General features: G+C 39.7%; 1 protein-coding gene across 2 annotated transcripts in view; it reads right to left on the bottom strand.

Moving 5' to 3' along the window:
• The window catches only part of SUMF1 (sulfatase modifying factor 1), a 77616-nt gene that overhangs the window by 38953 nt on the left and 14120 nt on the right, over positions 1–24543 (bottom strand). For both annotated transcript variants that reach the window (XM_032458046.1, XM_032458047.1), the window contains exon 4: positions 2243–2325. In XM_032458046.1, the coding sequence (XP_032313937.1) occupies positions 2243–2325 (83 nt within the window). The remainder of the gene's footprint in view (positions 1–2242; positions 2326–24543) is intronic.

The following is a 24543-nucleotide window of genomic DNA, read 5'->3' as shown; positions in this document are numbered from 1 at the left end:
GTCCAGCTGCTAGGAGTGGCATCCGCAGAAGCTTCCAGCTGTCAGCTCCTTCAGGAGAGCTGCGAAGGGCCCCCTCAGAGCCACTGATGACCAGCCACAGCTGGGCCACAAAGGCACAGCCCTGTGAGCTCACTACAGCTCATCGTGGGTCATCTATACCCCGGGGGCCTCCGAGGGATCTCCTGGGACTCCCTGGACCCCCACAGTCGTCTTGGCTTCTCCCTCAGCCCAGTTCTGCTTCTGCCCCACCCCTTCCGTGGGTGTGGATCCCTAAAGAATACTCTACCCACATGGCCATTTTGATGATGTGGATTCTTCCAATCCACAAGCACAAGATCTCTTTCCATTTCTTTGTATGATCTTCAATTTCCTTCATCAATGTTTTACAGCTTTCAGAACACAGGTAACCTCCTTGGTCAAGTTTATTTCTAGGTATTTTGTTATGTTTGATGCCATGGAAATGTTTATGCCAGTTACAAAATTCTGGTTTTTGAAGTGGGAAAAAAAAGTGAATGGAGGGTCGCAAATGGCAAAATATCCATTTTTCTTGTATTCCATTGCATACATATGCTGCATCTTCTTTATTCATTCATCTATTGATGTGCACTTACGATGCTTCTATATCTTGGCAATTAAAAATCATGTTACTGTTAATAGCCCGGTGTATGTATCTTTTTGAAATTAATTCTTATTTTGTGGTTGGCTTTATTACTATGATAACTATGTTAAGTTTAAAAAGCTAAAGCTCTAAAAATTCTTAGAAATAATGAATAGTATATAAATGTAAATTTAAAAATACATGCAGCATATTGTGTATATGTATTTACATGCAATATATTGTCTATCTGCAGTCAAATTGTAACGATTCTACCTAATAAAACTGAAAAATGGAAGAAAAAAAATGGAACACTCTGCCCAAGCTCTATCTCAGCGTCTGTTTCCAGAGAACCCAATCTGGGATATTTGGCTTTGAGCTTTGTGTCTTTCTACTACAGATGAGCCAGCTATATTTGCCTCACTCTAGCAGATTCCAAGTGAGTCTTAATTTTTTTCTAAAGGTATAGAGGGGTACGGAGAGGTAGGGGGAAAGTCTGAGAACAAGGGGATAAACTTGCTCATTCTTCCTCAGGCGGACTCGACATTCCTAGTCCACTTCTTAAACATCTTTGAAATTCTCTACAGTAATTACACCATGACTTTCATTCATTCTTTCAACAAACGTTTACTGAGGACCTATTATGTGCCACTCACTGTTTGCAGCACTGATATTAAGACACGCACTTTTATCAGAGGAAGGACTCAGTCAGTGGATCAAATATTTTCCACTCTGGGTTTTCCTTCCACCTCAGCTTTTTGTTCTACTGTTGTTCAGGAAAGAAGATACTCATTGGTCGTCAACCAGAGGTCCCTAAGAATCTACCACTTTCCACCTTACAGTCTATTTCTACCACGGAGGCTGCCAACTCAGGCTTTGAAAGATTTCTGACATTTGTCAAGGGGCTATATCCCTCAAGCTGAACTTCGTGTACTCCCGGCTCCCTGACAATGAGGGCAATAACCAGGAATATTGCCAAAAAAAGAGGTTTGAAAACCCTATCTGAAAAACTGGGTTAGGAGAACAGTTTTCTTGGGGAGTTGCAATGCTGAGTCCTGACCCAAACCTTTTTCCATCTCCAGGGCTTAAAGTGCTACTCTATTTTCGCTTGAGATAATTATTTCCTTGCCACCCTGGAGACATGCTGACCGACTTGCAGCTCTGAGGTTTTTCAGTCAGATGGCGGCTTCAAAGTATGTCAGCCCAGGACTAGAGACCCCAGGAATCCTACACCCGAGGCCTGAAGTTCAACAGTGGCCTCCTGGCAGGACACCACCACTTATCTGTAAGACAGACAAGTCTTCTTCCTCATAATGACCCACTCATGAGAGAGAGCAAAATGGACTGGCTGTAAAGGTTAAACATGTCATGAGATAAGGTGGGGAAATCTGCAAGAGGGAACTCTTTGACGGGCCAGATGAGGGAGGAGAGAGGCCACTTATTAAGAGCCGGCCGTGAACCAGCTGCCATGTTTGGGTCTGTACAGACATTATTTCCTGCCACCCTGTTTTCCTACCAACCAATCAGAGTCTGTCAGACTCACACTTTTAGAGAAGATGGCCATTGAGTTCCTTTTCAACATCAGAGGAATCTACTTTGGAATGAGACATGTCATCTGGGGAAAAAAAAACAAAACACCAGCCTCACCTGTGTACAACTGTCGAGTCAGGCCCTTCTGGGTGTCTCCAGTTAGCGCCTTTAACAGGTAACCACCAGGGAGCAGCTGCAACCTCAAAGCAACCCAGAAAGAGCTCAGGTTAGCTGTGATGACTCTAGAAAATCACTCACTTAGTACTGACAGGGGAAAAAGAAAATCTCACTTATGGTCTTCAACTTCCATTTGAATTACCAAATAGCCTCACCAGAATATCAAAACTAAAGATTTATATGTAACTAAATCTAACAAAAAAAGTTTTATATCATAAAGCACCACAGTGACCAAATAAATACATACCTAAATGGTGTGTAAATCCAAGAATTTTTAAAAGATGCACTGCTAGCTAATCCTCTAATCTCTAATTAGTGAGGCAAGTAGTATCACTCCTACTTGAAAGATAGGGAAGCAGTGTTAATCTTACCATCAAGTGCCAGGCTGAAGGTCAACCAAGGTGGTCAGAGACCACGCTGAAGCGAGGGGTAAAGAGCTAGAGTGCGTTTTCAAAAGACCCTGGTTAATTAGCTGTGTGGCTCTGGGCAAGGTCACTGCTTGTCTGGCCCCGGGGTCCTCATCTGTGAAACGGAAGCAGGCCCCCTGCTTCACCGACCTCACACGGAGAAGAGGCTGATTAGACAGGATAGGACTGGGAGGTGCTCAGCGAAGGTCCTGTTCCAGGCCCTTCCCTCCCACTCTGCAGTTCTGTTAACACAAATAACAGTATCAAGTGGTCGATTCAGAACTCGGCTTGGGAGTCACTCAAAACAAGATGTGAATCAAGGCTCGGCAACTCCCGATGTAAACCTCAGCAGCCTGCTGAAACTCCCCAAGCCTGTTTTCTCATCTGTCGGTAAAGACAGTAACAATGCCTACCTCACAGGTTATTACGAGAAGGAAACAGAACACACTAAAGGGCTAGTGACTATGCCCAGCACTTGGCAAGCTCTCAGTAAAGGGAACCAGTCTCAACCATGGCCTCGTGACAGGCGGGGAGAGAGTTACCAAAACATCACTACCATCAATGATGCTAATACTAACGAAACAACAGAAGTTTGCAAATGATTCTTCTAATACAAACTAGGGCAGAGGTTACCCCCAAGACAATGTTACTCTCGGTCATCTGCATCCCGACGAGCTGCGCTGAGTGGAAGGGAAGGGGGCCATGTTCTCGCTAACAATTGCAGCAATCACTGAAAACACCAAACCCTGTTCCTGTTCTTGTTCTTGTTCCACATCAGCACAATCAAAACATTCATGGTATTCCAATCGCACTTTGATGGAAAAAACCAAATTCTTTTATGTTCAGCAAAAGAGTAATGTCCTCAAAGGACACCACTGCAAGTGTTCTCTTTTTCAGAGAGCCGGAGAGGTGACAGGCACGGCTTCTTTCTGTTTCTCCTGCGGCACTGCAGCACCCTTCCTTGGGGGTGGTCTCACTGACTATACTGCTCCACATTTAGGTGCTGGTGACAGGTAATTCATTCCAGGTCAAGAGACGACGTGCAGAGAAAGCCCAGGTCCTCCTACTCTTGTGTTGCAGCATCTTCAAACCACTCCCCCAGCTCCACCTGCCCCCAACATTTAAGGCTACCAAAAGGTTCTATTTCTTCAATTTAAAACAAACAAAAAATAAAAAGACAAATATGGCAAAAAGTTAACCTTGGTTAAATCCAGGTGATAGAAACTAGAATGCCTTTTTTTCTTATACCTTCTTGTGTTTTGGAATACTTCACCATTGGCAATTTTCTTTTAAATGTCTTTATTTATCTCTTCTACTACCAGTGAGTATTTGGGGAGTTTCCAGTTTGGGCTATTATGAATGGTGCTACTTCTGTGAACATTCTTAAGAGCTCATGACTTTTGGTAAATATGCACCTGCACCTCTGTTGACTGCACACTCTGGAGTGGGACTCCTGGATCCCAGGGTACACACATGCACAGCTTTAGTAAAGACAGCCAAACTCAAGCCTTAACGGCACAAGTCCCCCAAGGTTCCCCACCTTCTTCAAAGGGGAACTTCCATGGAGTTGGCTCGTGTGGAGTCGACCCAGCACGGCTGCACCAGGGGCCTCTGAGTCCACCCCCTTTTCCTCTCCTCTTCCCCTCATTCCCTGTGGTTGCAAATATATATTGAGCACCCACTACCTGCCAGGCATGGAGCTTAATTCCTAAAGGGATCTTCAAACACCAGAATCCTCAGAGTATGATTTAAGACAGCTGGTATATTGAGAGTTTTAAAATTATTTATTTTACACATTTATCTTAACTGGTTCACTGCACAAAATGGGGGACCAAGTATGAACCCAGTCACTTTCTTTTCTTTCAAAAATATCTTTAAAACTCAAACTAGTGGGTCTGGGTACCAGCTCACACACATCAGTGCTATAGTTCTGACTCAATTTCCTCCCCATCATACACACATACTCTCTCATTCCAGGTACGTGCTTTTCATTTCCTGAGGTGTCAATCTTTTCTGAAATCTTTCACATTTCTCAGCAACCCATCCAAAACAGACCACCTCTGCATAACTGACATATTGGGCCACATACTTTCTGGCTGAACAGGGGCTGTTAAGTGTCCATTATAGGATACTTAACAGCATCCCTGACCTCTCCCTGCTAGAAGCCAGTAGCATCCAACCCCCACCCGACTGTGACAACCAAAAACGTCCCCACGTTCACCAAGCCCCAAACAACACAAAGCTGGGGCCCTGTACGAGGACCCCTGGCTATGAGAAAGACCAAGAGTCCCCATCGCAATGGTGAGATGCAGAGTCAGAAACCATTTCCCCATCTGACGCATGAAGAAGGGAGATAAGTAATCAAAGTCACCCCACAACAGAGGACTTGGGTCAGAGGTTGGACATCATTCATCCGAGTCAGGTCGCCCTGGGAAAGCCATGATGTTTTCTGGCCAGACTTACGGCAAATCCCATCCAATGTCACCAGATGCCTTCCTCTTCCAAATACCACTGTTAACTCCATGTTTTTAAAAACTTGTTCCTGAACTCCTGGTCATGTCTGGAAAACAAATGATATTCTACCACACCGAGGAGCTTACGAAATAAGCAACTTTTGAGAGCCACATGGATCAGCTCACCAAAGTTACACTGCAAATTATAGCACCTCTAATTCCCCTTCACAGGAAGAGTCTTCAGGTGTGTTGTTTCCAGAGTCACAGCAGCAACATAATTGGACTGGTACCTGTGATAAGCTTCAGCCTAAAAAGACATATCCGTGGATGTGGTTGCCCATCTACACATTTTCCGTTCAACTGAGACACTCCCAGTTGAGTTATGGCACTCCCTTACATCCAGAGGGGGAAGGACTTGACCTATTTCTAGTCAATCATCTCCATAGCAACTGTCTGGGGTTTAAGTTGAAACAGCTGTAGCAGACAGTCAGCAACCAATTACAGTGTAAATAGGATCCATGTGAGCGTTGACGTCCCTTGAGAAATGGACTTCGGAGAGCAGAGACATCGTTTCCCACCTCTCCCCAGGGACAGAACCAGACTTGTAGTAACAGCTTAAAAATAAAGAAAAGGGGAAAGACAAAAAAAGGTGCCTTTATTCTTGCCAGAAGTGGTTAAATTATGCTGCTTATGCACTCAGAGCCTAGAATACAGTCGGCACAGAAAAAGATAATGCACTGTGTAATTATGCACATTCAAGTGTAAAGATGTCAAGTTCACAACTTTACAACTGTTCTCTTAAAAACTAAATGCATTTAGACAAGCAAATTAAAAAGATGGACATTTCTTGAAACATAGTATAAATATGACAGTTACCCTTATAAAAACAACCTGGGAGAAATTTTCAACTGGCACCAAATTTCAACTAGAAATTGCATCTGTTCAAATTCATGAAGTATAAATAAAACTGGATGGGAATCAAATGCAACTGAAGGAATCAAATGGAAGAGAAAGCACATAATGAGTAAAAAAAAAAATCTCTTTCTTCAGTATCCAATACAAATGCAGAAAGTACAGAACCAGGCTTGAATAAAGAGTAAAAACAAATTCATCATTAAAATAGATGGGTAGTCAAGTTTGACAGCTTATTTCAAATTAAACCCTAAATCAGGTACCTTGACTACTTAATAGAATTCATAAGAAAGAAAAATGCATGCTTTTTCACACAGAGTACAAATATTTATGAAACTTAAGGCAGCTCTGATATTTTTCAATACTTTTGCTTCAGTTTCTAGTGAAATTCCTCGTGCTAGAATACAATGCACTCTCAAGGCACCAATTGGCATACTCTAAATATTCACTGCATGTCCTTAAGAAAGGAGCACAAACCCTATGCCTGATCACTCATAGACAATGTGTGAAAAATGATGCAAGAGACCTCCGGCCTCAAAGAACCCTTAAAAGTGATCTAGTTGACTCATTCTCAGTTGAGTCTTGCACAAATATGGGGAAAGTAGATTTGGGGCTTTTTAAAAAAATTTTTTTAATTGAAGTATAATTTACAATATTGTATTAGTTTCAGGTGTACAACATAGTGATTCAGTATTTTTATAGATTATACTCCATTTAAAGTTATTACAAAACAATGGCTGCATCTCCCCATGCTGTACAATATATCCTTGTTGCTTATCTCTTTTATACATAGTAGTTTGTATCTCAATCCCACACTCCTATCTTGCCCTTCCTCCCTTCCCTCTCCGCACTGGGAACCACTACTTTGTTCTCTATATCTGAGAGTCTGTTTCTGTTTCGTTACATATATCCATTTATTTTATTTTTTTAGATTTCATGTATAAGTGATAGCATACAGTATTTGTCTCTGTCTGTCTGATGTATTTCCCTAAGCACAATGCTCTTTAGGTCCAGGATTTGGGGTTTTAAAAAACTCTTACAAACAAGAGAAAATAATTTTTGTACTTTTTAAAAGTAATTTTTTATTTCTTTAGGCAAAGAGGTGACCAAGTAAATTGACAGTAGTCTATCTTGAAAGCAATTTGACAGTACTCAGGAAAGGCTAAACCACATGCACACCCATCGAGGAGATGGGCTGAGTCCCTTACTGTATAGCCATACAAATGAATACAACACAGTTATTAAAAATTATATGTAGGAAAACATGTAATTACTTAGATAAATGTTCACCCTTTCCAGAAAATGAAAAAAGCCAGTTACAAGTATGTCTGTGCAAGTGTGCTTAGAAGTGTGTCTAGATACAGACACAGACACACACCCCCCCTCCCCCAAGAAAAGATCAGTGGTATATATACTGAAATGTCTGCAATGATTCTTTCTGGGTGGTGAGATGATGGGTGATATTTAATGTTCTTTTTTGTGTTCTTTTTATTTTCTAAATCATCTACAGTGAACATACTGGTTATTCAAGAGTTTCTAAGTTTGTTCTTCTAATGGAGCACAAATAAGAGAGTCAATTTTACACGGAAAAAGCAAAAGTAAGCAATATGAAATAAATTAAATACTTATTAATTTAACTAAAAATAACTTATCTTCACCATACTCTGCAAAGTTTAATTTTATATTCACCTCCCAGTTTCATCATAAAATAAATAAAAATATATTTTTATATATTTTTCCAAATTATATCTGTATTGATCATTCGTTATTTTATTAAATATCTTCTTATCTTTTATCTGAACTTCACAACAAATATTTTTAGTGGCTGCACAGTATCTAGTTATGTAGATGTACCATAATTTACCAAATAATCTCCTAACACTGAACCACTCAGGTTACATTCAACTTTGTTGCTTCTTTTGCTATTATAGATAACACTACAGTGAACATCTTCATTTATTCATCTTCCACAAGTGGCATCACTGTACCTAAGAGTGTGTCTCTGTAGCTCTTGCTAAAAATCATTTTTTTAAAAAGTCCGCAATGGATTTTTAAAAATCCACCAACATTAACAGATGGTGTGGCTAGTTTCCCTCAGGAAAGAGGGCTGAGTATATGTAAAAATCATGGCATCTCAGAGAAAGTTTTTTAATACAACTTTTTCCAAAAAGGCTCCATTTAGGCTCCTTAAACTGTTACTGGCTTACTAACAGGCCTTTTTCAATGTATAAAACAGGGAAATTACAAAAAGTCTGAATGCCGTTTGACTGGTTCTGTACTTTTTTTCATAGCTTACAAGTTCTGAGTCTTCTGAGGAAAAAAAGATCAAACAGAAGACAGAGGGGAGAGCAGAGCTCAATGGTGCTTAGAATGGCGAGGTCCTGGGTTCAATTCCCCGTATCTCCATTAAAAAAATATTTTTTAATAAATAAATAAACAAACCTAATTATTCCCCACCCCCCAAAAAAACCCCACCAACAAAACCAAAAAAGAAAAAAAAAGAAGACATGGAAAAGGCATCCTAAGAACAGGAAATTCTCTCATACAGGCCACTTCGGAGGCAAATCACAATATGAACAATCCCACCTATCACTTGTGAAAGAGAGGATAAAACGAAGTGTCATCACCAGAGAGCATCACAAGAAAGGGGACGGGGACTCTAGCTACAAAGGCAGCCCAGGCTCATAGTCAGAGATGACCTGCCTGTGGTTCAGCATGTGCATCTGCAGAGGGTGACGGAGCATGATGGCTCCCCTGCTGCCCCTTTAAACCAGAGGCCAGGACTGACCTAGCCAATCTCAGCCTTGGGCTTCAGGAGCCCGGAGCAAAGTCTGAACACTCCGCAATGCTAACTTCCTCGGGTCACTGGCCCGTACATTTCACCGTGCATCCGGACACACTGTGCCAGGGGCAGGATCGTGCGGTGGGATGGCGACTACTGATTTCCTCGAGGTGACTGCACACTGTACAGAAAAGATTTGCTTATTTTTTCTTTTTTTTCCCCAGTTCTAGTGAACATTCATCATCTCAACAGGTACAAAATTAAAGAAATAGAAAAAAGAATTTGTTCCTGTGATGAGAACTCTCAGGATTTAGCCTCTTAACATCTTAACATATATAACATACAGCAGCGTTAATTATACTGATCAATATTTGCATGCAATACTGCGCATCCTGCAAAGGTCTACAAGAGCTGGTAAAGCAAACACAGGCTTGGCAGGAAAGTGAAAACCTGGCTCTATCACCAGGTATAAGATGCTCTTCCAGCACGGCTGCCTGCTTAACACAGCCATGCTTACAATGCTGCACGATTTTAAAGGTGGGCAGGATCTGGGAGGCCATTTATTTAAATTCTCTCATTTTAAGGATGGAAAAATAAGGCCTGAAATGTGGCGGGTAGCGGCAGAGCCAGGAAAAGAAACCACAGCTGCAGATTTTCAATTTGTAACTCTTGTCTACTAGCCAAGTATTTCCCACTGGCTGTTTCCTAACAGTCTTCCACAAGATGTGAGTAGGTAGAGGAGGAAAAACTGGTTCCACGGTCAAAGCAGTCAAACTAGTTAGGAAAGCACTGGGTTAATCAAGTTAAACTAGTTTTTAATTACAGAACATCTCAATATCTTTGAACTGCTAACATAACATGTGGTTAAATTTTGAGTAAGGGTAGATAGTTTTGAGTCAAGTTTAGAGCCAAGTGGTTAGTGAGTTCTAACCCTAGGTCTTCTACTATTTGCTAGCTATGTGACAGTCGGCAAGCCACTAAACCTCTCTGAGCCTTGGTTTCCTCGGTCGGTAAAATTAGTATACTAAGAGAACTTAACTAACAGGCTTGCTATAGTGCAGAAACAGCATAATAAGCACACAGTAGACAAGTATGTATACTTGTTGGTATGAGAGATCTACAGAACCAATTTACAATGCCATTCATTCATTCATTCATTCAACAAACATTTGATGAGTGCCTGCCCTATGCTAGGCCCTGGGGGTGCAGAAGCAAAGCACACAATCTAGGGGTGAAGACAAACAAATAAGCAGATGATTTCAAGGCTGCACCAAGTACTGTGGCCAAGAGGAGCTCAGTGAGCTATGGGATCTCAGTCAAAGCCAGGGGGTGTTATTCTGCAAATGCTTCCCAAAGGAGGTGTGAAGGAGGAGCACTGAGGCAAGACAGGGATGAGCAGCATGTTCCACATGGGAGGCTGCCTTAATTATGAGTGTGTATCACTTTATCTGCCTGTATTACACGTATGCTTCACTTAATCCAGAAAAGTTGGACACCAATTTTTTTGTGTGTGAAATAAGATATATCAAAGATCTTTGGAATCTTAGACCTGGAAGGATGCCAAGAGGTCACTGGGTTTCAACCTATACCCAAAGGCACCCTCTCTCTACAGTGTCATGAGGATGAACAGGTAAGGCAGGACAAACATCAGTCCCCATTTGACCGGGGCACTCCAGACATACACCTGCTATCCCAGAATAATGAAGATTTGGACCATAAATTATATGGTTAACACAGATGGTCCCCATTTCAGTGTGAACAATTTGGGAGACAGACATCACTTCCTTGCAGGCAATCCCTCTCGTTCAGATAATTTTAACAAACAGCTCTTCATCCATAGCTAATCAGAAATGCCTCCCAGAGATCTCCCATCTGCGGGCACTGATTAGGCTCTCAAGGATCACATGGAAAAAGTCAAATTCCTTTTAGATCACCTTGCAGACATTTGGTGAATAATCATAATTCACTCTCTTCTTAGTCTTCTCTGGGTTCAGTAATTTATTAAACCTTCTCCAAGTTCTACCATCACAAGTTAAGGGAATCACAACCTCCTTAGTTGCTCAGACCAGAACCTGAGGGTCATCCTTGATTCCTCTGTCTCTTTTTCCCCCTTTGCTCTCAGAGGTACTTTCTGACACCAGACCACTTCGAGCATTTCCCCTCCTGCCACCCTGCTCCACGTCCCTATCATGTCACACCTGGACTACGACAAAACACACACAGAAGACAGAGTGTTCAAAATGTTACTGAGATCCAATGGCGTCTATCTGCACTTAAGAAGAAACTCAAACTTCTCGGAGGCCTACAAAGCCCTATGTCATCCATCTGCTGCAAACTTCTCCAACCGAAGCCTAACCCCGTCACAGTTCCCCGGTTCACCACTCCCTCATGACTGGTCATGCTGGCTTCTACTTGTCACCGAGGTTTCAGCTCAGGTGTCACTTCCTCAGAGAGGCCATCCCACACTTCACCAATAAAAGAGCCCAAAGAGCCCAACGGCACTATGCTCAGTCGCTCTCTATCTCATGACTCTGTTTTCATTTTAATCACAAGCCAACAGCAGAGTCAGTTAAAAGTTCACTTGTATAAGACTCACAGGCATAGTAAACAAATTTATGGTTACCAGGCGGGAAAGAGGGTGCAAAGGGATAAATTGGGAGTTTGAGATTTGCAGATACTAACTACTATACATAAAATAGATAAACAACAAGTTTCTACTGCATAGCACAGGGAACTACACTCAACATCTTGTTGTAATCTATAATGAAGAAGAATATGAAAAGGAATATATGTATGCATATGTATGACTGAAACAGTACGCTGTACACCAGAAACGGACACAACATTGTAAACTGACTGCATTTTAATTTAAAATAAAGTTCACGTGTTTAGAGTCTGCTCCTTACTAGAGTTACAACGTCCATGAGAATGAGGACTTATCTCTGGTTGCCGGTTGTATCCACAGCACATAGAACACTGCCTGGCCCACAGTACATAAGGGATAAACACTTATTTAACAAATAAATTCACCTGTTCTTGAAGTTTCCGTGGTTTCCAAACCCCACCACCACCACCTTGGGTGCCCTCTTCTGGATAAACACCAACTTAGTATAGCCTTTCAGTGGAATCTACTTCTGCAGAGCGAGAGAATCAGTCCTTGTCTTACAGGTTTTGTGCAGGGATCTGTGGTGGGAAAGGCACCAGGCTGGTCCTCAGGTACTAACAGATGCCCCCCTCAAACATTACCCAGAACTGAGGCAAGCCACTTCCCCTCCTGGGCCGTGGTCACCTCATCTAAAAGAAGAAAGTTTTTTGCCAGATGATTCTGAAAGCCCATCCATTCTACATTTTCAGTTTCATATAAATTTTTCTTAAAGCTGGGCATCCCCTGGGCTTGGCTTCTGACTCAACAGTCTGTCTCTGTCTCACCGTGGAGGTTGACAATGCAAACACCAACCTCTGGGAGGGAGGGGATCACTTTTATTTCTTAATCCAAGCCAGACCTCAAAAGAGTCATGATTTGAAAAGAAGCTTAAGAACACCTTAAAGAGATATTTGAAATCTGAGCCTCTGGGACCCCAGCAAGCCTCACTGCACTAACTCTGATCAGGTGCTTTGTTACGGAGCAGGTCAGAATAAAATACTGTGTGCTGTTATCCTATTATATTGGGTTCTCACCTTCCAAGGTTATCATGCTCTGCTTCCTGAGCCTACAGCACACACTGAGACCTAACACAGGGAGACAACTACTCTTTTCAAAAGGAGACACAAAATATGTTTGTGTAGCCATGTTCCCTTCTTATCTTATCCAATCAGCCAGTCCTGGACTGCCCTTCCCATAAAGCTCGGTCACTGTGAACCCACCTTAACCCTGTTGGTCAGACCAGTGTTCTTTTGCCAAGGAAAAGCTGCTTTTCCAACATGAGACAGGTCATTCCAGGTCTGAGCCCTGTAGCTTTCAAAAACTAAACGCTCCCACAGATGATACCCAAATGGCACTCTTTTGTTTTTTAACAAATATTTATGAAGTGCTTATGAAGTGACAGTCACTATGCTGGGGATATCACAATGAACAGTACAGATGCCTTCCTACCCACCATCGTGGGACTGGAAAATATCTGGTAAAGTAAAAGGCATTCAACAAACACCTACACAAATAATTATGAGTGACATAAATGACATGAAAGGAAGGCACAAGAAGCTGTAAGAACAAATAAATGGAACCATCTAAATCTGGAATGTGGGAAGACAGCAGGGCATTTCAAATGGACTTCCCAGAGTAAGCTTAGCTGAGACCTGACCATGCAAAGCTGAAGGTGGACAGTCAAAGTACAGGACCAGATGCTCTGCCCTGGTTGATGCCAAGACGAGTCCTTCCTTATCTGCAAGGCTTTCCTTAAATGCCTCTTTCTCAGTGATGCCTTCCCTGATCGACCTAACAAAGCCAACCTTCCAGGCATCTCCCCCAACTCCTCACCAGTTCTCTATCACAGGACTGCCGATGCACCCCTGAGGCTTTTCTCAAGCTGTCTCTTCACACTCCGTGAAGGTGGACAGTCAAAGTACAGGAGGGGATGGACTGCATGTACTCTGATTCTTTCTGACAACTTTTAAACAGATGATATATGTGCTTTCATTTTTATTTATCTAACATAGTTGATATTAAAAAGTCATAAATCAGGAAAAAAATCCACCTAATGTTGGTTCAGAGTCTATGTTACTGCATCCCTTAGACTCTGAGAAACTAAAATACAAGGAAGGCATCCTTCATCCCTGTATTGTCAGGAATAGAACTGCACGTAGAAGACAGCAGAACATCTCTGATGGTTTGCTAAACAGACAGACTACATTTTAAGCCAGAAAGCAAATCTTCAAACACAGGGAGCTAGACTCATTTCTAACACTTGAAGAAGTCAAATAACAGACCCCACTGATAGATGGCAGACAATTAAGGAGACATGAGTCCAAACAAAACATATGTCAGTATATATACCCAAAAGAACCAAAAGCAAGGACTCTGGCAGATACTTGTACACCAATGTTCACAAAAGCATTATTTACAGAAGCCAAAAGCTGGAAACAACCCAAATGTCCATTGGCAGATGAATAAACAAAATGTGGTATATGCAAATAGTGGAGTATTATTCAGCCTTGAAAAGGAATAAAATTCTGATACATGAATGAAACTTGAAGACATCACGCTAAATGAAATGTTAATAGAGACACAAAGTAGCATCAAGGTTACGAGGGTCCAGGGTGGGGGAGAATGGGAAATTATTATTTAATGGTACAGAGTTTCTGTTTGGGATGTTGAACAAGTTCTGGAAATGCATAGTGGTGATGAGAGTTGCACAACACTGGAAATGTACTTAATGGAATTTAAAATAGTTTAAGTGGTCAATTTAATTTGATGTATATCAAATACAGAAGGAAAAAAAAAGATATATTACTTGTATGTTCCTGCAGCCAAAGACTCTGAGATAATCCAAGAGGATTTACTCCACAATAGCAAATCCTTTACAACGTCATTATAATTTAGTAGGCTGCTTTATGTGGCATTACCAATTCTTACAAATGGGCAGAAGTAAAATAAAGGAAATTTAACTAAATTTTCATTTAGGCCAGGCAAAGAGAGAGCCCATTTGAAGAAACCAGAATAACAACATTTACTAAAAGGCTCTCTATGAGCTAGATACCATACCACTAGGTAGTTCTATGTATATTATTTCATTTGATCTTCACAATACGTTACTAAGTAGGCATTATTATCCCTAAAAGAAATTGACTAACCAAGTAAAGTGCTAGCTACAGTTAAGAAAAAAATAACTCCAGTGCTGTGAATGAACGAACAGAGCCACAGAATCACCAACCACAGCAGAACAGACAAAACTTCTGATCTACACTGACCCAGGTTACCAGGTTGATTGCCTTAAAAACAACAACAACAAGAACAAATGAACCTTCTCCAGAGACTCAATACTGAAGGGAAAAGAAAATGAACAGGTGCCAACCCCAAGATGACCCAGATGTTGGGTCATCAAAATTATCAGAAACAGCCTAAGTGGCGATTATAACCCTCAGCTTCAGGTAAAGGGGAATGGTCCTGAAGTGAGGAGAAAGACAGGTATTCTCAGCAGAGAAACAGAAGCTGTTTTTAAAAAGGAAACTTTAGAATTGCAAAATACAGTATCTGAAATACAAAATTCACTTGACAGGCTCAAGAGCATAATGAAAACAACAGAGAAAATAAGAAAATTAAAAGACATGTCAATAGAAAGTATACAATCTGAAGAAAAGAGAGAAAAAAACAATTTTAAAACAATAAGCAAAGCCTAAGGAAGCTCTGGCATAAAATCACGCACTGGAATCCCAAAATGAGAGAAGAGGTCGGTGTTGAAAAAAATATTTGGAATAATGGCTGGAAACTCCCCCAGATACGGTTAAAGACATAAATTTACAGACACAGGAATCTCAACAAACCCCAAACAGGATAATCTCTAAGAAAACAATGTCTGAAAGCATTATAATCAAACTGCTAGAGACAAAAGATTTTCTTAAAATTTTGAAGCAAGCCAGGAAAAAAACCAACACATTACATATAAGAGAACAGTGATTCAAATGACTGTTATTAGAAACCACATGACCAGTAAAGAGTGAAACAATACTTTTAAAGTGAAGAAAGAAAAGAACTGTCAACCCAGAACTCTGCACTCAGTGAAAATATCCTTCAAGGATGAAGGTAAAATAAGGACATTTGCAGATGAAGAAAAACTGAGAGAATTCATCACCATGAGACCTGCTCTAAAAGAAATGCTAAAGGAAGTTTTTTTCAGCTGAAGGGAAACACGGAACTTCAGGAATGAAGGAAGAACAACAGAAATAGTTCAGGTAAACTGTCAGATGATTTTCTCCTTTACATTATAAAAACGTACACGAGTGCTGCAAGCACAAATTATAACACTGTCGAGTTTTTTCAGCATATGCAGATGTACTATATATGACAATTATAACATAGGGGGAGGGTAAAGGAATCTATACGGTTACAAGGCTTCTATATTTACTTGGAGTGGTAAAATATTAACTCTATAGTAGACACTGAGAAGTTAGGTATAGGATACTCCAATTCTTAGAGCAACTACTAAAAAATAATATCAAAGATACAGCCAAAAGCTAACAGAAATTAAAATGAATCACATATACTATAGATATATAGCATAAAGTATATACATATGTAAACACTAAATGTATATATGTATATATACTATAAATATTTTATATATTTTATATATATATATATATATATATACACATATACACACACACACACACACTCATTCAAAAGTGAGGTTAAGAGACATGGAAAATTGAGTGACAAAGTCTAACCAACATCTTACTGAAGTCCCAGAGGGAAGTAAAGGAGAAGGGGAAAAGGCAATATTCAAAAAGATCATGGTTAAGAGTAATCTAGATTTGTTTAAAAAACCAGTCCTCAGCCAGGAAGCTCAATGAAACTTAAGCAAGAAAAATGAAAGAAATCAACAACTAGACATATCACAATGAAACTGGAGAATAACAAAGACAGAAGATAACTTTAAAAGCAGCCAGAGCCGGATCACCTTCAGAGGAACAGCAACAGACTGACGGCTGACTTCTTAACACAACGAAAGCTGGAAGACGGTAAAGTAAGCCCTTCAGTGCACTGGGAGGAAAAACTGCCAACCTAAAATTTTTACGTCATGAAAATATCTTTCAATAATGAAACAAAATAAAAGTATTTTAAAACGATTCATAACAAAAACATGTACCAAAGGATGTCCTTTAGGCAGAAGAGGCATTCAGTCTGAGATGCAGAAAGGGATGGAGGGCCCAGATATTAGTAATTACAGGGATAAACATATATTGTCTTATTAATAATGTCTAAATATTGGAGGAGGCAAACAAATTAGGATGAAATAGTGGCTATCAGTAATGTATAAGTTGGATGGAGATGATTAGAGTTAGGTCCTAGTATTATTCAGCAAAAAAGTTAATGAACTAAACTTCAAACTTTAAATATGAGTATTAAAGAAGGTAGTTTGAGTACTAAATGAAGAGACATACAGTATATGACTTCAAAGAAGGTAAGCACAGTTGGAATAAGGAAAAAAAATTTTTAAAGCAAGAGACTGAGTGAAAAACAAGAGGAAAAATGGGATAAAGAGAAAGTAAAGAATAAAATGGTAGAAATAAATCCAAATATATCAGTTATCATAATAAATATAAACAACTGAACTTTTGACTGAAAGACCATGACTGTCAGTATGGACTTTTTAAAAATGCACCTTAATACCTATTTATAAGTGATATACCTAAAAATATAAAGACAGAGAAAAATTGAAAATGAAAAGATAAGAAAGTATGCATTAGATAAATGTTAACCAAAAGAAAGCTGGTGTACCTGTGTAAATATCAGACAAAACAGACTTTAACATAAAACCATTAGAGAAGAAAGAGAATTCCTATATAATGATTAAGCATTTAATTTTTTAAAAAGTGTTGAATTCAATAGGAAAATATACTTTTAAACTTAGATACTTATACTTCTAAGCTTAATAGCATAGCTCTGAAATACATAAAGCAAAAATGGGCATAATCACTAAGAGAAATGATCAAATTTACCATCTTTCTCAGCAATTACTGAGATCAGCATAGGAAAAAAAGTCAGTAAGGATGTAGAAAATTTGAACAATAGAGTAACTGCCTTTCTCTAATGGGTATATGTAGAATATTGCACCCAACTGAAAAAAAAAAAAAGACACATTCTTTTCAAATACACGTGACATACTTACGAAAGACCATCCCATTAGGTGATAAAGATACCCGCAACAAATTTCAAGGACCAATATCCCCCAGGCCACATTATCTGACTATGGTGCAACCAAGCTGGAAATCAGTCCCAAAAATGATAATAAAGTAACTGCAGGTTGAAAAATGAAAACTTATGAACAATGTATGAGTTAAAGAAGAAATGCTATTGGACATAAGCAAATATTTAGGGATAAACAATTACAAATATAGTAGAAAATTTATGGAACTAAAAGGATCACTTAGAAATAAATCTGTAGACTAAAGGCTTCCATTAAAAAATAAGACTCAAAAACTTTAAACTAAGTATCAAACTTTAAAGTCAAAAAGGGAGGAGCAAAGAAATTAAATGACTTTTCCCAAAACTAGCTGGTAAACAGCAGTGCTAAGATTCAAAACCAGGTCTCTCTGATTCAAAGGTTGTGATTTTTTCCTTATGGCTTCTCCTAATAAGCAAGCCCTAAAATCAGTCTGGGAAAGAAAAGTCTTGGTAACTGTATAAAAGAACAAATTCTTAACGCTGAACTGAGGTTGTTCAGGGCAATGCTGGTGAGACTACTAGAAAAGAAAAACTTCAAACATCCCAAACGATGCGGAGCAATGTATTTTGAGTTATTTTAATTTTCTTTTCCTATTTACTGGAACTTACTTTTCAGAACACCTTCTGGCTTAGTAAGCACACTGCAGTTAACTTACTAAAGCTTTTCTAAAAATTATATTGCAGTGTGACTTCCAGAATCTTGTTATGCCTCAAGGCATTTCTTATTATACATTTACCTGTGCACATTTAGGTAAGTGAACCACATTCTTACTCGTGGCTCTCTTTCTAGATGAGCATCTTCCCTCAGTGGTCAGGATGCACTGAATGAGAGAAAGTCAGGACGCATTATTCCTTGCCTTTTGTCCTGGCCCAGCAGCATACAACAACAAAGTACCCAGCATTACCTGGGCAGGATATGACTGTCTGAAAGTGCCTTTTTTTACTTGAAAAAAGAAGAAGCCTTGGTAATTCTGGATCCTCAATGAAACTGGCTTTCAGTGGAAAAGAACGTCTCAAAATAGCCTACCTTGGTCCTGTATTATTCAGGAAAAAAGTTCATGAACTAAACTTTAAACTTATTTAGGAATGTGCTTCCTTAAACTGTTAACAATTTTGAAAGTGTCAAACCACAAACAAATAGAGGATCACTTGTTTCTTAGGCTCCCACCAAGAGCAACTGTTTTCTCCCCAACCCATGGCTATTCCTCTGTCAAGGATTTAAGAGACACATTAAGGACACCAGTATAAAAATGAAACATACCTTTTAGAAATTAAATATCTTAAATACCATCATTTTCAACAGTAACTTATCTAGGGTAAAACACCCCAAACAAAGACAACAACAGCAAAAGTCAGCCTTAATCCTTTCAAGGATTTGAAATCTATACCTTTTAAGATCCTTATTTTAAATTCAGAATCCAAATAGTCACAAATAAGTGAATTTCGGCATGCACGTGTACTCTGTGTTAAACCATTAAATTCACACAGCTTATCTTTACAAGCAAACCCAGAGAGTCAGATCACAGTTTTGCCTTAAAATTTTATACATTACAAAAACAAAACAAAACAAAACAAGAAGGCAGCAGCAGCAGCATAGTTTTTGAATCTCTCCAAATCTACATGTAAAACCAAACAGAGCAACTAGATAACAACACCAAAACTCCAAGAACAACCCGCACAACCAGTCTATGTAACAAGGTACCTTCATTCACCAAGGCCAGACTACAAGTAGGTGAGGAAAACCTTCCACTAGCCATCCAGCCTGCGCGGTAGGTGTGGCAGGGCGGCAGAAAGCGGGAGAAAGCAACAGGCCATCAGAGCTGTGACCAGCAGCCAACAGCTATCACTGGACAGCAGAGAACCACAGGGTGAGAAACTGTGGAAACCACAGTTTCCACTGCAAACTGGAAGGCGTTCTGCTTGGGTAGTGAGTGCGTGTGAGGGGCCCGAGGGGGGACCGTATGAAGGCCTCCCTCACGAATTCCTGACGCTGACCTGCCAGGGTTCCCTCCCAGAATAGGGCCCCTTACCAAGGAGAAATCTCAGAGAATAAAATCAAACTCCAGAAGACGAGGGACAAGAGTAACAAGGAGAAGAGGTGGAGGGGAAGGGATGCGGGAAATCTGAGGAAGCAGGAGGCCACGTTTTTGAACCCTACGTGAGCACAACTGAAGAAGGAGCCCTGAGAAGTTCCAGAAGCTTCCTGGACCTTCTGTCCCTAGCTATCCTCCTAAAGGTGCAGTCACGCTCAAAAAAAGCCTGCAACACACCGTTTCAAATTGAGGTCAACAACATTAAGAAAATGATTCATGAGAGAACAAAATAAATCAGGATCAGCCCACTCAGATGAAGTAGAGAAGTCAAGAAACAACTAAAAAGAAAAGGTCATTTCAGAAATGAACACAAGATTATTTAAGAGACAAAGAAGATGAAAAGGAAGAAAAAAAATTAATTAAAAAAAAAGAGAGAGAAATGATTTAAAAGTGATAAGACATAGAAAACAAACTTATGGTTACCAAAGGGGAAGGGGGAGGGAGGGATAAATTAGGATCTGGGGACTAGCAGATACAAACTACTATATGTAGAAGAGACACACAACAAGGTCCTACTGTATAGCACAGGGAACTATATTCAATATCTTATATTAAACTATAATGGAAAAGAATCTGAAAAATATTACACACATATATATATATGACTTTGGTGTACACCAGAAACTAACACAACGTTGTAAATCAACTATACTTGAATAAAAAAATTAAACAAAAGAAAGTGATAAACACTGAAAACGAAACTTACAAACAGATATATTACGAGTTCCTGAAGAATAAAACAAAAGGGCACAGAAAAAAGAATAGCAGAAACTATAATCATAAGAAAAATTTCCCGAAATTAGGGAAAAAATAAATCTGTGAAGCTACCAACTGAAGGAACATATCCCATATATGAGAAAACTGACCCATAATGACCAACATCAAGATACATTCTGGAAAAATCACTAGATACTAAAGAAAAAGAAAAAAATGCCTTGGATATCTAGGCAAGAAGTAACCTTCAAGGAAAAGAAAACTTGACTATCATCAGACTTTCAACCGCCACGCCTACACCAAAAGAAAACGAAATAACATATTTAAGATACTCAAGAATGAACCAAAGAGTTCACATCCAGCAAAATTGACTTTAAATAAAGGGCAATGACAAACCATCATCAACATGCAGAAACTTAGAGAATACAGTGCCCATGACCACTTCCTTAAGAATCTAGCAGAGAATAGGCTTCATCAAGCCAAATGATTAGAGACATAGCGAACACAGAAAGCTTTAAACACAGAGTTACTTGTAGAACTGAGTACTCTATGTCATAGACACATGCTCTGATAATACAGAAATAGTACAGTTTTAAAACTGAGAGAGAAACAGGAAAAGCATATGTAAAAGTTTTTTTGACCTGGTCTCAGTAATTACATTGGTGATGGTAGCATTAGTCTTGTTATTTTGAGACAGCTACGTAAGTAAAACGGGATAAAATAAAGGAGTAATTATGAGCTATTTTGATTCTATCATCCCTTGCGTCCTTGAGAACCAGGATTCTCTGTGTGGAAGAAAGGAGATTCATGTAACACAGCAGGCTAAGTTATAAACTCTGAACTAGAAACCTCGGTATGAACCCATCAGGCATTTTATGCCAGCTCTGCCCACCAAAGAGGCCTAGAAACAATGACCAGCCTTAGGCAGTGAGCACACTGAGAACCCAGACAGGGTCCTTGAAATACTATTTTCTACTAAATGGTACTAGGGTTTCTTAAAGAAATGGCTGATTCCAGGCTGTGGAGTGGGGGTAGACCTTGTTACAGAAAGCAGAGAAACACTGAAAAATTACTAGGGTTACTTCAAAAGGACACAGGACAGTTGCCTAAGGCCAGGGGTGGGAATGAGGAGGGACTGCAGATGGGTATGTATTTCCTTTTGGGGCTGATGGATCTGTTCTACAGTGAGATTGTGGTGATGGCTGCACAATTCTATAAATACACCCAAAACAGCTGAATGAATTGTACACTTAAAATGGTGAATTCTATGGGATAGAAATTAAATCTCAATAAAGCTGTTTTAAAAAGAGAGGGAAAAAAAGAGAACTCACAAGAACTTGAAGGGCACTCAATATCCCAAAATAGTAAAAATTTGATATTCAAAAGATACCATGATTCCAAGCAAATAAAACCCATAAGGTATTTTTAAATCCACAGGTTCATGAAGATATCATTTCTTTATCTGGTGATTATACAAATCTGCGTTTGTGATAAAACTATATAGAACTAAATACACAAATGAATATATATATAAAACTGGTGAAACCAGACAAAGATAAGTGGGTTGTATCAACTGTCAATTTCCTGGTTGCAAAACTGTACTATAGTGATACGTTACCACTGCACAAAACTGGGGGAAGGGTATACAGGACCTCTGTATTATTTCTTACAACTGCATGTAAATTTACAATATTCTTTAAATGTTTAATATTTTTAAAAAGAGATCTAATTGGCCACTTTTAGAAAGTAGTAATGTAATGAGGGAACCACCTCATTATTTTAAAAGCTAGTAAGGAATCAAGCATTTATCCCATCTTTCCTGTATGAACTGTACCAACAGTTAAGAAAATAGAAGATGAGGGAACCGTCTCTTTATAAAGGTACCTTAATTAATTAATTTTTAAAAAACCTATTAGATTAGCAACAATTTCCAACTCCCAATGAATTAACTGAGCATTAACAGCAGGTAACACCACAAAAAGAGGAAGAAGCAGACATTAATTAAGTGCCTCCTGGTGAAAGAACACGTCACTATCTGAGGTCTCGCTGTAGGTTCCCAGCATGAGTCTGATCGGGTCCGTGGATCCAGCTACCAATTTGCAGGACGACTCACAGGACAGAGAGAACAGGGGAGCCGCACCATGATAGAGCAAGCAGCAAAATTCAGACTGCGGGAAAGTCTACAGGTTAAACTCCCTGGACTCTTCAACAGACAACCTGCTAGGGGGAAAAATAGGGGGCAGGGGCCAGGGTTAGGGAGGAGCGGGGTAATAGAAGGGAAACCTGTAAATTCAATACTCTTTTGAGTCTTAAAAGACTCAAACTTCCTTTAAATGGATAAGATTAAGCACTAGTAGCATTGGGATGTACACCTAGAGATACTACTATCGAGAAATGCAGGGAAGCATCTACTTTAAAAAGCTGCATACTATTTACTTCAGGGACAGAAGGGCTGGTGATCTGGGTGTGGCACATGGATGGGGATGGTGGGGCAGGTAGCAAAATTCTAAATTCTGGCTTAGGGGGTAGTTACAAGCACATTTCCCTTAGGATAACTCAGTAAGCTACACGTTTACTTTGCCTGATATTCTGTATTTGTTTTCTTTTACAATAAAAAGGCTTTTTCTAAGAAGGAAAAGTTCTATCACTTGTGTAACCTGTTAAAAAAAAATTTATGACATTTAAAGTAATTACATTTAAAATAACTGTATTTATGTAAAATAATTATATGAAGCCTTTCAAATAACTACATGAAAGAAACATTCAAGACAATCACGTGAAAGTAAACATTTTTATAAAATAATTACGTTTCAAATGCACATAAAAGTAAACTCTACTATGACACTCTAGCCAGCCACTGAAGCCTAAAGAAGGTTCCGAGATCTATTTTCTGTGTTAAAAAGGAGACTACCAAGTGCTGCTGAGTGTTACTGACAGGCTAGCACCCAAATGAGACTCTCTGCTGAACCTAATCAGGACCGGAAAGAGACCTGAGACTAAGTGATTCGGGATCCTCTTAGACTGGGCCAGGTACCACCTCAACTCATCTCCTGTTTCACTTAAAACATCATCTCGTGGACCATCTCCTGTCCTACCCTTCTGGAATCACTGGGTTAAAAACAGGTCTGGTGCATAAGAGTATGTCAAGACCTAGGAGGGGGTTGAAAAAACAAAAACAGAGCTCTCTCAGATCACCAAGGGATTCATTTGACTCGTCCCAACCCTTTCTAAACATGCTTAAAAGGTTTGCTTTTCCATTATGAGCACTTAAACGGGTGAGCAGCACTATGACCCGGTGAGAGCTGTTTGCCCTCGTCCCAGTAACCAGCGCGCACACTTCACCATGGACTTAACGGGGCGCCTTCAGAGCCCAGCAATAACCGGCCTCTGCCTTTATGCTAACATGTTCCAAGACTCCCAAGTGACAAGAGGCCTCCTATCTGAAAGTGTAAATTACAAAAATGAGTGAAAAGGCCCCTCCTCATCTGAACTCCCAGGCACAAAACAGGGCACCACAACCTGAACTCATCGACAGACGCCAATCTGACCTCAAAGCCCTTTAAAGGGAAAAAAAGAAAAAAAAAAAAAGGAGGGGGTCTATCAGATGACATAATAGACTTGGAATATAAACTTGCAATGAGCAAAGAAAGCTCTGAAAATCAGATGGAACTCGGTCATGTTTTTAAGACTTTTATCTAAAATACATACATACAAGTGGCCTGCTTCTCCCATAAATGACTTGACAGCAAGTCTGGTTTTATTTCATCTTCTCCCCTCAAGTTTTGCTTCATTAGTTTGAAATGAAAGCAAACTCGAGCCAGGACAGTTTAATTTTTCTGGCGGTGCTGCTGCTCATGAGACAGAAACAGCGGCGCCAACACATGAAGACGAAATTCAGGCAGGAGATGAAAGGGAACTTGTACAAGAACAAGCGAAGACGAGGGCTGAATTTTGGCTTTCATGGTCTGCATCTTAGTCCGTCTCCTGTGAGTCAGC

Source organism: Camelus ferus, chromosome 17 (assembly GCF_009834535.1).
Source record: "Camelus ferus isolate YT-003-E chromosome 17, BCGSAC_Cfer_1.0, whole genome shotgun sequence".
Classification (NCBI taxonomy): domain Eukaryota; kingdom Metazoa; phylum Chordata; class Mammalia; order Artiodactyla; family Camelidae; genus Camelus; species Camelus ferus.
Note: the sequence above shows the minus strand (reverse complement) of the source record. Positions and strands in the feature narration are given on the sequence as shown.